General features: G+C 41.6%; 1 protein-coding gene across 1 annotated transcript in view; it reads left to right on the top strand.

Moving 5' to 3' along the window:
- The window catches only part of SLC9A2 (solute carrier family 9 member A2), a 93,808-nt gene that overhangs the window by 22,168 nt on the left and 54,810 nt on the right, over window positions 1–16,830 (top strand). The window contains exon 2 of the mRNA XM_033175587.1: window positions 15,078–15,541. Within this exon, the coding sequence (XP_033031478.1) occupies window positions 15,078–15,541 (464 nt within the window). The remainder of the gene's footprint in view (window positions 1–15,077; window positions 15,542–16,830) is intronic.

Genomic DNA, 16,830 nt, shown 5'->3' with positions numbered 1-16,830 from the left:
GGTTTTGAGAATTCCAACTCCTGTTCACTTCTCAGGTGAAAAATGATTTCCTTAAAAAGCCCCTCCCCCACAGGGAAGACAAGATCTGAGACCCTGCCATGTAATTGTGTTGAAACTTACACTTCCTGCTCCATAACAAGCATGCTGTGTGTGATCACCTGCTCAACATCCTTCTTCCCTGTAAACTGTAAACTCCATGAGGACAGAAGTCGTGTCTGTCTAGGATATTGCTGTGTCCTTAGTGCCTGACACATTTCATGATGGTGAGTGCTTGGACATACTTGTGAGTTAGGACAGAAAACCAAACACCGCATATTCTCACTCATAGGTGGGAATCGAACAATGAGAATACTTGAACACAGGGTGGGGAATATCACACACCGGGCCTGTTGGGGCTGGGGGGCTGGGGGAGGGATAGCATTCGGAGAAATACCTAACGTAAATGGTGAGTTGGTAGGTGCAGCAAACCAACATGGCACATGTATACCTATGTAAGAAACCTGCACGTTGTTTATACCCTAGAACTTAAAGTGTATGAATATTTATTATATAACTTGAAGTATATTAATAATTATTAAAGTATAATAATAATAAAGAAATACTTGTGAGCTAATGAATGAAAAGAAAAGTAATCACGTAAGTTATTTATCAATTTCTAGGAAGGAAGAATCCTTGTAATGATTTTCCCATAATGTACATAGTCCAGTGATTTACAGGCTGTGCAATCATTTCTTCAACATGCTGTCTCCAGCACCTCCTTGGACTTTTAAAGATGAGCTGGCTACCTTTCTGTGTAGTTAAAATTTGGCATTTAGAACCAGTCAGGCTTTTTGAAGATGATCTTTGACAAGCTGAGGAAGTTCATTTCTATTCCTAATTTGCTGAGAATTTTAATCATGAATAGATGTTGAACTTTGTCACATACTTTTTCTGCACCAATTGATATAGTCCTGTGGTTTTTCTTCTTTAGCCTATTGATATGAAGGATTACACTGGTGAATTTTTGAATATTGAACCAGTCTTGCATCCCTGGAATAAACGTCACTTGGTTATAGTGCACAATTCTTTTTATGTATTGCTGAATTATATGCTGATATTTTTGCATCAGTACTCCTTGCTAAAGGATACCGGTCTCTTGTTTTCTTTTCGGTACTGCAGTTATCTGGCTTGGTATCTGTCAGGGCAATATTAGCTTCATAAAATGAATTGAGAAGTGTTCCTTTCTCTTCTATTTTTTGGAAGAAGTTGTATAGAATTGCTTTTATTTTGTAGAATTCACTAGAGAAACTATATGGACCTGGGGATTTTTGGGGGGAAGAGTTTTAAAGTTACACCTTCAAATTTTAGCTGTTTTTGCCAATTGTAGGGCTATTCAATTATTTTTTTCATATTGGTTGAGTTGTTGCCATTGGTGTTTTTTGAGGAATTGGTCCATTTCAGCGAAGATGTCACGTGTGTGTATGGTTGTTCAACTATTCCTTATTAATTTTTTTTTTTAATTTCTACAGGGTCTATAGTGATACCTTTGTTTCATTCTCAAACGGATAATCTGTGGCTTCTGTCTTTTTGTCAGTAAGGGGTCAAAAGTGGGTTGCTTTGTGGCTGGACGATGGTGACGTCCATGTTCTCTGCGTTCTTTACGTCGTCTTTGCTGGCTCCATAGGGAGGGGAGCGCTCATTACCACCCAGTAGAGAAGAAAGACTCCCTTCTGCCCTTTTCCTTCTCTGACACCACCCCAATAGGGAAGCCAGGGTGTTCCTTACACTCTGGTGAGGATGGAATCTAAACCGCCCACTCAGATGTTGCTGCCGTTGGGACCACAGTTTCTTCTGTGGTGTTGGGCTGGAGAGGAGCAGTTATTGTCTGCAACTTCTGTGCCTTGTGAGGTTGACTCTTCCCTATTCTCTTGTCTAGATAAAGCAGACTATTGTTGGGTTTTTGTTGCCGGTGTCCATTGGCATTTCCGGGTTGCTGGCTTCTTCAGCTCCAAGTCTGAGATATGAGAGACAGAAAGAAGACCCAGAGAACTGAATGCCATGGTCTGGGGGTCTCTGGCCAGCATTTCTTCTGCTCTCTTTCAGAGTTATATTTGCTTTACATCTAATATCTAGGCTCTTTAGGTGTATAGAGTGGCATAGAGAACAGTACATCTACTCCATCTTCCCAGAAACAGCAATCTGCTCTTTTTTTTTTTATTATTTTTCATTTTTCACTTTTATTTTTGTTAAAGAGATGGGGGTCGTACTATGTTTCCCAGGCTGGAGTATAGTGACTATTCCCAGGCGTGATCCCACTAATGATCAGCATGGGAGTTTGACCTGTTGTATCTTTTTAAATTTTCATTTTCTTACTATTTTTTTTGCACAAACATTTAAAAAGATGAATTCAGGTATACCTGTCTCCTAACTTAATGGCCATTACTTTTGTCACTGATTATATCACTTCTAACTTAGTGAGAGACATGATTGCAACAAAGAATTACTTTCTGTTGAAGATGGCTGAATAGGAACAGCTCCCAGCAAGACCAATGCAGAAGGTGGGTGATATCTGCATTTCCAACTGAGGTACCCGGGTCATCTCATTGGGACTGGTTAGGCAGTGGGTGCGGTCCACAGAAGGCAAGCAGAAGCAGGATGGGGCGTCGCCTCACCCGGGAAGCATAAGGGGTCAGAGAACTCCCTCCTTTACCCAAGGAACACCGTGAGGGGCTGTGCCATGAGGAACAGTGCATTCTGGCCCAGGTACTACACTTTTCCCTTGGTTTTTGCAACCCCCAGAGCAGGAGATTCCCTTGAGTGCCTATACCACCAGGGCCCTGGGTTTTAAGCACAAAACTGGGTGGCTGTTTGGGCACACACTGCGCTAGCTGCAGGAGGTTTTTTTTTTTTTCCCCAGTGACACCTGGAATGCCAGCAAGACAGAACTGTTCACTCCCCTGGAAAGGGGGCTGAAGCTAGGAAGCCAAGTGGTCTAGCTCAGCGGATCCCACTCCTACAGAGACAGACCAGCAGGCTAAGATCCACTGGCTTGAAATTCTTGCTGCCAGCACAGGAGTCTGAAGTTGACCTGGGATACTTGAGCTTGGTGCAGGGAGGGGTGCCTGCCATTACTGAGGGTTGAGTAGGTGGTTTTCCCCTTACAGTGCTAACTCTGACTGTGCAGAACTCATGGCAGTGTGGCAAAGTGCCTGAGGCCAGACTGCCTCTCTAGATTCCTCCTCACTCGGCAGGGCATCTCTGAAAGAAAGGGGGCAGCCCCTGTCAGGGGCTTATAGATAAAACTTCCAACTCCCTGGGACAGAGCACCTGGGGGAAGGGGCAGCTGTGGGCACAGCTTCAGCAGACTTAAACCTTTCTGCCTGCTAGCACTGAAGAGAGCAGCAGATCTCCCAGCACAGTGCTCAAGCTCTGTGAAGGGACAGACTGCCTTCTCAAGTGAGTCCCTGACCCTCATGGCTCCTGACGGGGAGACACCTCCCAGCAGGGGTTGACAGACACCTCAGGAGAGCAGCAGATCTCCCAGCACAGTGCTCATACTCTGCGAAGGGACAGACTGCCTCCTCAAGTGAGTCCCTGACCCCCATGGCTCCTGACTGGGAGACACCTCCCAGCAGGGGTTGACAGACACAGGGAAGCTCTGGCTGATGCTGGGTGGGTGCCTCTCTGGGACAAAGCTTCCAGAGGAAGGAGCAGGCACCAATCTTTGCTGTTCTGCAGCCTCTGCTGGTAATACCCAGGCAAACAGGGTCTGGAGTGAACCTCCAGCAAACTCCAGCAGACCTGCAGCAGAGGGACCTGACTGTTAGAAGGAAAACTAACTAACAGAAAACAATAACGTCAACATCAACAAAAAGGATGCCCACAGAAAAACCCCATCCAAAGGCCATCAGCATCAAAGATCAAAGGTAGATAAATCCATGAAAATGAGGAAAAACCAGTGCGAAAGTGATGAAAATTCCAAAAACCAGAATGCCTCTTCTCCTCCAAATGATAACAACTCCTCTCCAGCAAGGGCACAAAACTGGATGGAGGATGAGTTTGACAAATTGGCAGAAGTGGGCTTCAGAAGGTGGGTAATAACAAACTCCTCTGAGCTAAAGGAGCATGTTCTAACCCAATGCAAGGAAGCTAAGAATGTTGATAAAAGGTTACAGCAACTACTAACTAGAATAACCAGTTTAGAGGAGGACAGAAATGACCTGATGGAGCTGAAAATCACAGCATGAGAACTTCATGAAGCATACACAAGTATCAATAGCCGAATCGATCAAGCAGAAGAAAGGATATCAGAGATTGAATATCACCTTAATGAAATAAAGCCTGAAGACAAGATTAGAGAAAAAAGAATGAAAAACAGCAAACAAAGCCTCCAAGAAATATGGTACTATGTGAAATGACCAAACCTATGATTGATTCATGTACCTGAAAGTGACAGGGAGAATGGAACCAAGTTGGAAAACACCCTTCAGGATATTATTCAGGAGAACTTCCCCAATCTAGCGAGACAGGCCAGCATTCAAATTCAGGAAATAGAGAGAACACCACTAAGATACTCCTCAAGAAGAGCAACCACAAGACACACAATCATCAGATTCACCCAGGTTGAAATGAAAGAAAAAATGTTAAGGGCATCCAGAGAGAAAGGTCAGGTTACCTACAAAGGGAAGCCCGTCAGACCAACAGCAGATCTCCCTGCAAAAACTCTACAAGCCAGAAGAGAATGGGGATTGATATTTAACACTCTTAAAGAAAATAATTTTACAGTGCAGAATTTCATATCCTGCCAAACTAAGCTTCATAAGTGAAGGAGAAATAAAATCCTTTATAGACAAGCAAATACTGTGAGATTTTGTCATCACCAGGCCTGCCTTACAAGAGCTCCTGAAGGAAGCACTAAATATGGAAAGGAAAAACCAAAACCAGTACCAGCCACTGCAAAAACATACCAAAATAAAAAGACCAATGATACTGTAAAGAAACTGCATCAACTAATGTGCAAAATAACTAGCATCATGACGACAGGATCAAATTCACACATAACAACATTAACTTAAATGTAAATGGGCTAAATGCCCCAATTAAAAGACATAGACTGGAAAATTGGATAAAGAGCCAAGACCCATCAGTGTGCTGTATTCAGGAGACCCATCTCATGTGCAAAGACACACATAGGCTCAACATAAAGGGATGGAGGAATATTTACCAAGCAAATGGAAAGAAAGAAAAAAAAAAGCAGAGGTTGCAATCCTAGTCTCTGATAAAACAGACTTTAAACCCACAAAGATCAAAAAAGACAAAGAAGGGCATTACATAATGGTAAGGGATCAATGCAACAAGAAGAGCTAACTATCCTAAATATATATATACATCCAATACAGGAGCACCCGGATTCATAAAGCAAGTTCTTAGAGACCTACACAGAGACTTAGACTCCCATAAAATAATAGTAAGAGACTTTAATACCCTACTTCAATAGTAGACAGATCAACAAGATAGAAAGTTAACAAGGATAGTTAGGACTTGAACTCAGCTCTGGACCAAGCAGACCTAATAGATATTTATAGAACTCTCCACCCCAGATCAATAGAATGTACATTCTTCTCAGCACCACATAGCATTTATTCTAAAATTGACCATATAATTGGAAGCAAAACACTCCTCAGCAAATGCAAAAGAATGGAAATCATAACAAACCGTCTCTCAGACCACACTGCAATCAAATTATAACTCAGGATTAAGAAACTTACTCAAAACCATAGAACTACATGGAAACTGAACAACTTGCTCCCGAATGACTACTGGGTAAATAAATTAAGGCAGAAATAAATAAGTTCTTTGAAACCAATGAGAATAAAGACACAAGGTACCAGAATCTCTGGGACACAATTAAAGCAGTGTTAAGAGGGAAATTTATAGCACTAAATGCCCACATTAGAAAGTTAGAAATATCTAAAATTGGCACCCTAACACCACAATTAAAAGAACTAGAGAAGCAAGAGCAAACAAATTCAAAAGCTAGCAGAAGACAAGAAATAACTAATATCAGAGCAGAACTGAAGGAGATAGAGACACCAAAAACCCTTCAAAAAAAATCAGTGAATCCAGGAACTGGTTTTTTGAAAAGATTAACAAAATACATAGGCCTCTAGCCAGACTAATAAAGAAGAAAAGAGAGAAGAATCAAATAGACACAATAAAAAATGATAAAGAGAATATCACCACCGATGCCACAGAAATACAAAATAGCAACAGAGAATACTATAAACACCTCTATGCAAATAAACTAGAAAATCTAGAAGAAATTGATAAATTCCTGTTCACACACACCCTCCCAAGACCAAATTAGGAAGAAGTCGAACCCCTCAGCAGACAAAAAACAAGTTCTGAAATTGAGGCAGTAATTAATAGCCCACCAACAAAAAAAGCCCAGGACCAGTTGGATTCACAGCTGAACTCTTATCAGAGGTACAAAAAGGAGCTGGTATCATTCCTTCTGAAACTATTCCAAACAACAGAAAAAGAGGAACTCCTCCGTAACTCATTTTATGAGGCCAGCATCACTCTGATACCAAAACCTCGCACAGAAACAACAAAAAAAGAAAATTTCAGGTCTATATCCCTGATGAACATTGGTGCAAAAATCCTCAATAAACTACTTGTAATCCGAATCCAGCAGCACATCGAAAAGCTTATCCACCATAATCATTGGCTTCATCCCTGCGATGCAAGGTTGGTTCAACATATGCAAATCAATAAACATAATCCATCACATAAACAGAACCAGTGACAAAAAACACATGATTATCTAAATAGATGCAGAAAAGGCCTTCAATAAAATTCAACACCCCTTCATGCTAAAAACACTCAATAAAGTAGGTATTGATGGAACATATTTCAAAATAATAAGACCTATTTATGACAAACCCATAGCCAATATCATACTGAATGATCAAAAGCTAGAAGCATTCCCTTTGAAAACTGGCACAAGACAAGGATGCCCTCTCTCACCACTCCCATTCAACATAGAATTGGAAGTTCTGGCCAGGGAAATCAGGCAAGAGAAAGAAATAAAGGGTATTCAAATAGGAAAAGAGGAAGTGAAATTGTCTCTGTTTGCAGATAACATGATTGTATATTTCAAAAACCCCATCATCTCGTCCAAAAACTCCTAATAAGCAACTTCAGCAAAGTCTCAGGATACAAAATCAGTGTCCAAAAATCACAAGCATTCCCATACACCAATAATAGATATAGAGTCAAATCATGAGTGAACTCCCATTCACAATTGCTACAAAGAAAATAAAATACCTAGGAATACAATTTACAAGGGACATGAAGGACCTCTTCAAGAGAACTACAAAACACTGCTCAAGGAAATAAGAGAGGACATAAATAAATGGAAAAACATTCCATGCTCATGGAGAGGAAGCATCAATATCATGAAAATGTCTATACTGCCCAAAGTAATTTACAGATTCAATGCTATCCGCATCAAACTACCACTGACTTTCTTCAGAGAACTGGAAAAAACTATTTTAAATTTCATATGAAAACAAAAAAGAGCCTGTATAGCCAAGACAATCCTAAGCAAAAAGAACAAAGCTGGAGGCATCACGCTACCTGACTTCAAGCTATACTACAAGGCTACAGTAACCCAAACAGCATGGTACTGGTACCAAAACAGATATATAAACCAATGGAACAGAACAGAGGCCTCAGAAATAACACCACACATCTACAACCATCTGATCTTCTACAACCCTGACAAAAACAAGTAATGGGGAAAGGATTCCCTATTTAATAACTGATGCTGGGAAAACTGCCTAGCCATATGCAGAAAACTGAAACTGGACCCCTTTCTTACACCTTATACAAAAATTAACTCAAGATGGATTAAAGGCTTAAGTATAAAACCTAAAACCATAAAAACTCTAGAAGAAAACCTAGGCAATACCATGCAGGACACAGGCATGGGCAAAGACTTCATAACTAAAACACCAAAAGCAACTGCAACAAAAGCCAAAATTGATAAATGGAATCTAATTAAACTAAAGGACTTCTGCACAGCAAAAATTATCATCAACGTGAATAGGCAACCTACAGAATAGGAGAAAATTTTTGCAATCTTTCCATCTGACAAAGGTCTATTATCCAAAATTTATAAGGAACTTAAACGAATTTACAAGAAAAAAACAACCCCATCAAAAAGTGGGCAAAGGATATGAACAAATGCTTCTCAAAAGAAGACATTTATGCAGCCAACAAACATGAAAAAAAGCTCATCACCATTGATCATTAGAGAAATGCAAATCAAAACCATGAGATACCATCTCACACCAGTTAGAATGGTGATCATTAAAGAGTCAGGAAACAACAGATGCTGGAGAGGATGTGGAGAAATAGGAAAGCTTTTACACTGTCAGTGGGAGTGTAAATTAGTTCAACCATTGTGGAAGACAATGTAGTGATTCCTCAAGGATCTAGAACCAGAAATACCATTTGACCCAGCAATCCCATTACTGGGTATATACCCAAAGGATTATAAATCATTGTACTATAAAGACACATGCACAGGTGTGTTTCTTGCAGTGCTGTTCACAATAGCAAAGACTTCTAACCAACCCAAATGCCCATCAATGATAGACTGGATAAAGAAAATGTAGCACATACACACCATGGAATACCATGCAGCCATAAAAAAGAATGAGTTCATGTCCTTTGCAGGGACATGGATGAAGCTGGAAACCATCATTCTCAGCAAAGTAACACAGGAACAGAAAACCAAACACTGCATGTTTTTGTTCATAAGTGGGAGTTGAACAATGAGAACACATGGACATAGGGAGGGAACATTACACACTAGGGCCTCTCTGGGGGATGGGGGGCAGAAGGAAGGAGAGCATTAAGACAAATACCTAAGTAGAGCTTAAAACCTAGATGATGGGTTGATGGGTGCAGCAAACCACCATGACACATGTATACCTATGTCACAAACCTGTACCTTCTGCACATGTATCCCGGAAATTAAAGTAAAATAAAACATAGTAAAAAAAGAATTATTTTCTGTTTTTGTAGATTATTTTTGTTTAATGTTGAACTCTTTGACTTTCATGGAATTTTCCACAGTTGTGGAAGTTAAAAAGAAACCTGTAGGTATGTGTTTGCTATTTCTATCTGCCTGTTCCTATAACACTGGTTAAATTATGCTTTCTTTCCTTGTTGTTGTACAGCTTCTTACTTTATAAGACATTCGTGTACCTCTGTACATCATTGTGTGGGTTTACTATTTCATCCCCGACATCCATTATGGGGTTAATAAGAACATGTGGTGATGTGTTTAGCAGTGGTGTGGGGGAGTGTGGCATCATACTCTGAGAACTGATGGCTCTTCTCTAGTGCTCCCTAGAAATTGTCTGCCATTTCTTCGGGCTAAATCATGCTATCAATTTGTTAAGCTCCATGGTATTTTAAAAGGATTTCTGATTGGTGTTTACCATCTTGAGTTTCTCTCCTAAAATTATCTGCCTTCCTATTGCTTTCCATCTCAGTAAATAGTCCCATTCTACACATTTGTTTGAACCCCAAACTATGGATTCATCCCTGATCATCTGTCTCACATCCTTCATCCAGGCCAGCAGCACACTTGGTTGGAGCAACTGTTACAATACACCCCCCATCCCCCTCCTGTCATACTCACCCCCACTTTAATGGCTGGAAGCCACTCTCAGCCCTCTCCTGGTTTGCTGAAAAGGACTCCTCACTGGCCTGCCTGCTTCTGTTTTTCAACAGTGGGGACCTGGTCTCATGACATTCGTCTGCTCAAAAGCCTCTCAGGAAATATCCAACGTCTGTCCCAGGGCCACAGGCTCTGCAGGCTCCAGCATTTTTCTGTCCCTCTGTCCTCGTTTCTTACCTTGTTCTCCTTCATTCTTCAAGCTCCAGCCAGAGTGGCCTCTTTGCTCAAGGTGCTCCCAACTCAGGGCTTGTCCCCTTGTTCTTTTCTTCCCTGCTCTGGAAAGTTCTTCCACTATGTTTCACACCTTCACTTCATTCAGGGCTTCCTTCAGGTGTCACTCACCAATGAGGCTTCCCTTGGCACGCTGATACAAAATATCCATCACGAGGATTCTCTCATCAATCAAAAGGATTCTCTCACCGCTCTCTGCTTTTGTCTGCAGTGCTCATCACTGCCTGCTACTGTCTTTATTGGCTGACTGACTTATTTTCTGTTTCCCACACTAGCCTGCAGCTCTCCAGTGCAGAGGTTTTGTTTAACACATTGCTACATCCCAGCACCTTGATGATTTCAAGAAAGCAAATTTTCTCTATTCAAGTTCATTTCTTCTTCAAGAAATACTTGGGGGAGGAAAAGCCATAATGCATGCACATTTGTAATTTTTGATTTATTCCGTGAACAATGAAATCTAAGAAGCCCTCTTTTGTTTGTTGTCACTAATTACTTAGCTGATGAGTTTTTACTTTGGTAGTTCATAAAAGCACAGACACCTGCAGCCCAAGCACCTCGTGAGGTCAGTGGGCTTGCCAGAGGTCACAGGTAAAGAGCAGCTGCACCCACTGAATACATTTAGTCCCCACAAATTATTGTGGGTATAATAATTATTATTGGTTCTGTAGTATAAATATTAAAATAAAGCTAGATTTGAATGCTCAGCATACAGAAAGCATGTTACACAACACAGTTTCTCTGCTTATGTTCACCAAAAAGCACTGAACTAAGATCTTGTGTGACCTCCCTTCATTTAATCTCTTCTTGCCCATGAAACAATTTGGCAAACTCAGTAACTGCTGTCCTACTTTAAGAAGGGGTCATTCAGGTCAGTTCTGAATGACCCAAGTATTCATTAAAGGAGTGCAGATTTTAAAACATGAAACCGTCTGATTTTTTTCAACAAGTGTCCCTGGGTTTCTTGCTGTTCCTTTCTGATTTTGTTACTCCTGGATTTTCCTCTGCCTCGCTTCCTTCATGCCACCTTTGGCCGCTGTCCGGGTGGGTCTTCATTCTAACTGCATCCTGCATTTATTTTGCCGTGTTTTATTGGCTGCTTCTTGGTTGTTTCTGCTTGCCTGAGTTTCTGGTCAGGATCAGTCTCATTGCCTGAGCATGGCAGGCATGTTGGCCTCTGTGTTGCATTTCAGCAGTGCCTGTTCCTTCCTCTTTTCCCTGGCTTTCCATTCTCCAACCTTAGGAATGAGAATATCCTTTTGATACAGCAAGAAGAGCAGCACCCCCTGTGAAAGCATGGATCTCTGAGGCTGTTGGGTTAGTGAAAGGAAAGAAAAAGGTGGAAGAGGAAATGGGAGCCTCCAAAACCAGTCCTCATCCATTTTCCTGTTGGTCTCCGTGGATCCTATGGCTTCTGTGCATTTCTTTAAAACTGTTTTCTCTTGCCTTCTTACATATAGGAGGGGAAGGCAACTGAAATTTGGAGGCATTTGTGATGTTAGAGGCACAGTGGTTAAGTACTGTGCAGTTGACTGCCTGGTTATGGGTACAGTTCTTTACCCAGCAGGTGCATTTGTGTCTGTTTCACAGATGAGTAGGTGGGGCCTGCGCATGTTAGGAACCTTTCCACCATCACAGGCAGAGAGCGGGAGGGCTGGGTTTCAAGTCAGGAGGCAGTCGTCCAATGGCATGCTACAGGCCCATGGCAGAAACCTCCAGGTTGTATCGCATTAAGGAAAGGAGGTGATTTCATTTGGATACTAGGGGACTGGAGATGCTGCTGTTGGCTGACTCTTATCACACAGTAGCAGGTGCACATAGAAGCAGGAAATCAGCTTGGGGGAACACAGGCGTGGTTTTCAGGGAGCTTTTTTATTTCCTCATTTATCAGTGAGGTCAGTGAGCTTGCCAGAGGTCGCAGGTAAAGAGCAGCTGCACCCATTGAATACATTTAGTCCCCACAAATTACTGGAGCCTCCTGTAGTATAAATATTAACATAAAGCTAGATTTGAACGCTCTACAGATGATCACTGTATTATTTCACAGTTCTTTAAATCTTTTCAAATGTTTACAGCTATATTGATTTGGCTCACAAAATGTTTAATGTTATAGTTTTAGTCCTGTTTCTAAGCTCTTAAGGATTTACTTACTAAAAGTTCTGTGACTGTAAGTACCTACGGACTTATTCTATCCTTTTGATAGTCATTTATCACTTAACAAAGGGGATACGTTCTGCAAAATGCATCCTTAGGCGATTTTGTCATTGCTTGAACATCATAGGGTGTGCTTACACAAACCTAGGTGGTACAGCTTACCACACACCTAGGCCACATGACGTAGTCTACCAGCCTATTGCTCCTCATCTACAAACCTGTGCAGCATGTTACTGTACTGAATACTGTAGGTATTTGTAACACAACAAGTATTGATGTATTTAAACATATCTAGACATAGAAAAGGCATTGTAAAAAAATGTAGTATAAAGGATAAAACGTGGTCCAACTGTATAAGGCACTTACTGTAAATGGAGTTTGCAGGACTGGAGGTTGCTCTGGGTGAGTCAGTGAGTGAGTGGTGAGTGAATGTGAAGGCCTAGGACATTACTGTATGCTACTGTAGACTTCATCGACACTGTACATTAGTCTATGCTAAACTTATTTTAAAAATTTTTTTGTAATAACTCTTAGCTTGAAATACAGCTTGAAATACACATTGTACAGTAGCACAAAAAGTGTTTTCTTTCATTATACCCTTCTTCTTCTTCTTTTTTTTTTTTGAGTGCAACTTCCATCTCCTGCATTCAAGCAATTCTTCTGCCTCAGCCTCCCAAGTAGCTGGTATTACAGGCACCCGCCACCACACCTGGCTAATTTTTGTATTTTTACTAGAGGCAAGGTTTCATCATGTTGGCCAAGCTGGTCTCGAACTCCTGACCTCAGATGATCCACCCACCTCGGCCTCCCAAAGTGCTAGGATTACAGGCGTAAGTCACCGCGCCTGGCCTATATCCTTATTCTATAAGCTTTGTATGTTAAAAAATAGTGTGTTGATATTTAAACTTTTTTGTTAAAAACAAGACATATACATACACATCAGCCTAAGTCTACACAGGGTCAGGATCATAAAGGTGTCACCAGGCAACAGGAATTTTTCAGCTCCATGATAATTTTATGGAACCACCATCCTATATGTGGTCCACTGTTCACTGAAACACTGAATGTGGTACATGGCTGTATTACCTTTCTATAATTCAGATAAATTTCTGCCCTACTGTGTTCCTGTTGCTAGAAAACAGAAGACCACAGTTGGATAATTTATAAAGAACATTGATCTTTTCACAGTTCCAGAGGCTGGGCAGTCTAAGCTCAGGGCACTGGCATTTGGTGTCTGGTGAGTGCCTTCTTGTTTTCAGCCTCACATGGCAAGAAGCCAGAGGGCATGTGAGAGTAGAAGAGCAAGTTAACCAACCAGCAATGCTGTGAGAAGCCTCTGTGTAAGGACCTTCATCCCACGAATGAGGAAGGAGCCCTCATGGCCTAATCACACCTTAAAGGCTCCACCTCTTAAGGCTATCATGTTGGCAACGCCTGAGTTTTAGAGGGGGGAGCGCCAAAGCATAGCATTCTCATATTCTGCTTTAGTTCTAAAATGTATTGAATGCCTGCAGGATGACTGCTATTGTCCTGCAAGTAAGTGCTCTCCAAACTTGAGCTCCATCCAGTGACCTTCGTGTGTTAAGTCACTTTCCACGTGTTCTCCATGTGCTGGCCCAACCCACACCTGTCTCCTCTTTCCCTACAGGCCTCCTCCTAACATGTTCTCTGTTTTAAAGCCACAGTGGGCTCTACCACGAGTTAAGAGGTGGATATTTCCCACCATGTTTCCATGTACTAGAGAAACCCCTTCATGGCTCTGTTTAATGCCTGTCTTTTAAGCCTTGTCCAGATACTGTCCTACTCTGGGTCTTCCTAAGCAGACTTCCTCTTCCCCTGTTCCCATAGCACTTGGCTGGGGCTTGACCACACTTTGCCTTGTATTAGAGTAAGTCATAAATACATGTTGGGAGCTGTATTGGGAACTCTTTGAGATGAGAGATCATGGCACGTTTATATCCCTCATAGAGTAATTACTTGAGGCATCCTGACAAATTGCTTGGGTTGTCTCTGAAGGAGCAAACATCTCAAATATTAAACCCATTCAGTGTTCCAAATGCAAGAATTAGACATTGAAAAGAAATACATTGCCAATGTTTCTGAATGCTACAGATGAGAGTAGTTATCTAAAAATGGGCTGTGACCCGACTACCTTGGTAGTAAGACTGGATTTCTTTCAGCTTCAATTCCCACTTAAATTTTTACAAAGCATGAAAATAACTGCCTTGCCTACTCATTAGGGTTTTTATGAGGATGAAATGAGATGTTACATCTGAAAATGTTTTAGAAATCACTGAATTGTTTCAAATATAAAATTGCGCCGGGCGCAGTTACTCATGCCTGTAATCCCAGAACTTTGAGAGGCTGAGGTGGGCAGATCACCCGAGGTCAGGAGTTTGAGAGCAGCCTGGCCAACAGGGCAAAACCCTGTCTCTACTAAAAATACAAAAATTAGCCAGGCATGCTGGTGCATGCCTGTAATCCCAGCTACTCCAGAGGCTGAGGCAGGGAGAATTGCTTGAACCTGGGAGGCAGAGGTTGCAGGGAACTGAGATTGTGCCACTGCACTCCAGCCTGGGTGACAGAGGAAGACTCCATCTCAAAAAAATAAAAATAAAATAATAATAATAAAAATGTGTTATTCCATTTCCACAGTCCCAATATTGAAGAAAAACATAATAGGGGTTTAGAAAAATAAAAACTGTACAGTGTAGATAATGTGTATCTATAGCACTCCAATTTTAATGTAACATTAATTTTTTGTCTACATGTGCTTCATGAATAGTTTTAAGGGAAACCTCTGGTTTGTACTGTAATCCGGGAAGCCAGTGTAAAGACCATGATCCTGACTTGGGAGATGGTGAAATAGGACCCACTGGTTCTATCAAAGGGAACCAATTTCCTAGCTCCAAAATTCCTCCATAACCCAAGTTTTGTGTCTTTATGTTTTCCTTACCAGGCTTCCATCTGTATCACAAGTTGCCCACAATAGTGCCTGAGAGCTGCCTTCTTATAATGGTTGGACTTCTACTAGGCGGGATTATTTTTGGTGTTGATGAGAAGTCGCCCCCTGCAATGAAGACTGATGTGTTTTTCTTGTACCTCCTCCCACCCATCGTGCTGGATGCCGGCTATTTCATGCCCACTCGCCCATTCTTTGAGAACATTGGCACCATTTTCTTGTATGCTGTGGTAGGGACCCTTTGGAATTCCATTGGCATTGGTGTATCTTTGTTTGGTATCTGCCAGATCGAAGCATTCGGCCTCAGCGACATCACTTTGCTCCAGAACCTGCTCTTTGGCAGCTTAATCTCAGCTGTGGATCCTGTGGCTGTGCTTGCTGTCTTTGAGAACATTCACGTCAATGAGCAACTCTACATTCTGGTCTTTGGAGAGTCCCTGCTGAATGATGCAGTAACAGTGGTGAGTCACATTCACACTGCATGACTCCAACAGGTGGGGGCTGCCCAGCCACCTGCAGTGGCTCTCTGCCCCTCAACTGGCAGGGGCGGGACCCTGCACACAGGGTGGTTTCATGAGCAGTTGCCCAGGGCCCTTCACTTGGTTTAATGCTCTGACGTCACTGTCTTATAATTCTTAGTACTTTTAAACTCATTATTTATAATTTATTTATTATCATAAAACTGTCTCCTCATTTTCATTTTGCACGGGGCCCTGCAAATTATGTAGCTGGTCTGTGCTGACAAGGCCCTGTTCATGCCAGAGGAACATACGATTTTGGCCTTTGCAACTCTGATGATTTATCAATTTGGCATTTTCAAAAATGATGGTCTTCGATCATAACTTAAAAGACTTCAGATCCCAGCGTTCTTGTGAGAAGTAATACTGTCAGTATCCAATGTATATAATACAGGTGAAATGTTAATACCTACTAAGTGCCATTCTCCATCTGGGGATGATTTAGTTATGTTCATGATTTTATGGAAAGTGTTTGTCACACGCTCACTGCTCACTTTCTGTTACTATTCAACCAGCACATTTCTGGCCTTCATCACCTTCTCATAAATAAGTATTTATTCAGAAGGCACAAATTATTTGTAATTCTGTCTTGGATTACATAGAATTAGAGTCGGGGCTGTTATGATCTTAAAGTTAGCGGAATTTACTTCTACCCTGCCTTTTGAACACAGGCAAGGGTTGAGAGAAGGGATGAGAAAGTCCCTCCTTTTACCCACAGACCTACAAAGAGCTCTGCGTCCATCAGTTAAAGACACTCAGGTGATGCTTGATTGATGAATCAGTTAGGGAGCACTGATGATGCTGTTTTCTGTTAGCCACAGCTCGGTAGTAGTAAAGGTGACAGTAATGATAGCCACTAACTCATGAATGCTCCCTTTGTGCTCAGGTCTGTATGACAAATTATGAAACAGGCATTCCTCCCATTATTCAGACATGAAAATTGAGACAGAAAAAGATTGAGTTTAAAGGACTTAATTTTTAATTCCCTCTCCATTTGCTCTTATCATTAAAATGTCATTCCTGACTCATTTAAAAGTCTACATAGTAGGCTGGGTGCAGAGGCTCATGCCTATAATCCCAGCACTTTGGGAGGCCGAGGCAGGCGGATCACTTGAAAGTCAGGAGTTCGAGACAAGCCTGGCCAACATGGTGAAACCCTGTCTCTACTAAAAATACACACACACAAAAAAATTAGCTGGGCATGGTGGTGAGCTCCTGTTATCCCAGCTATT

This window comes from Trachypithecus francoisi, unplaced genomic scaffold (genome assembly GCF_009764315.1).
Source record: "Trachypithecus francoisi isolate TF-2019V2 unplaced genomic scaffold, Tfra_2.0 Lachesis_group17, whole genome shotgun sequence".
Lineage (NCBI taxonomy): Eukaryota > Metazoa > Chordata > Mammalia > Primates > Cercopithecidae > Trachypithecus > Trachypithecus francoisi.
Note: the sequence above shows the minus strand (reverse complement) of the source record. Positions and strands in the feature narration are given on the sequence as shown.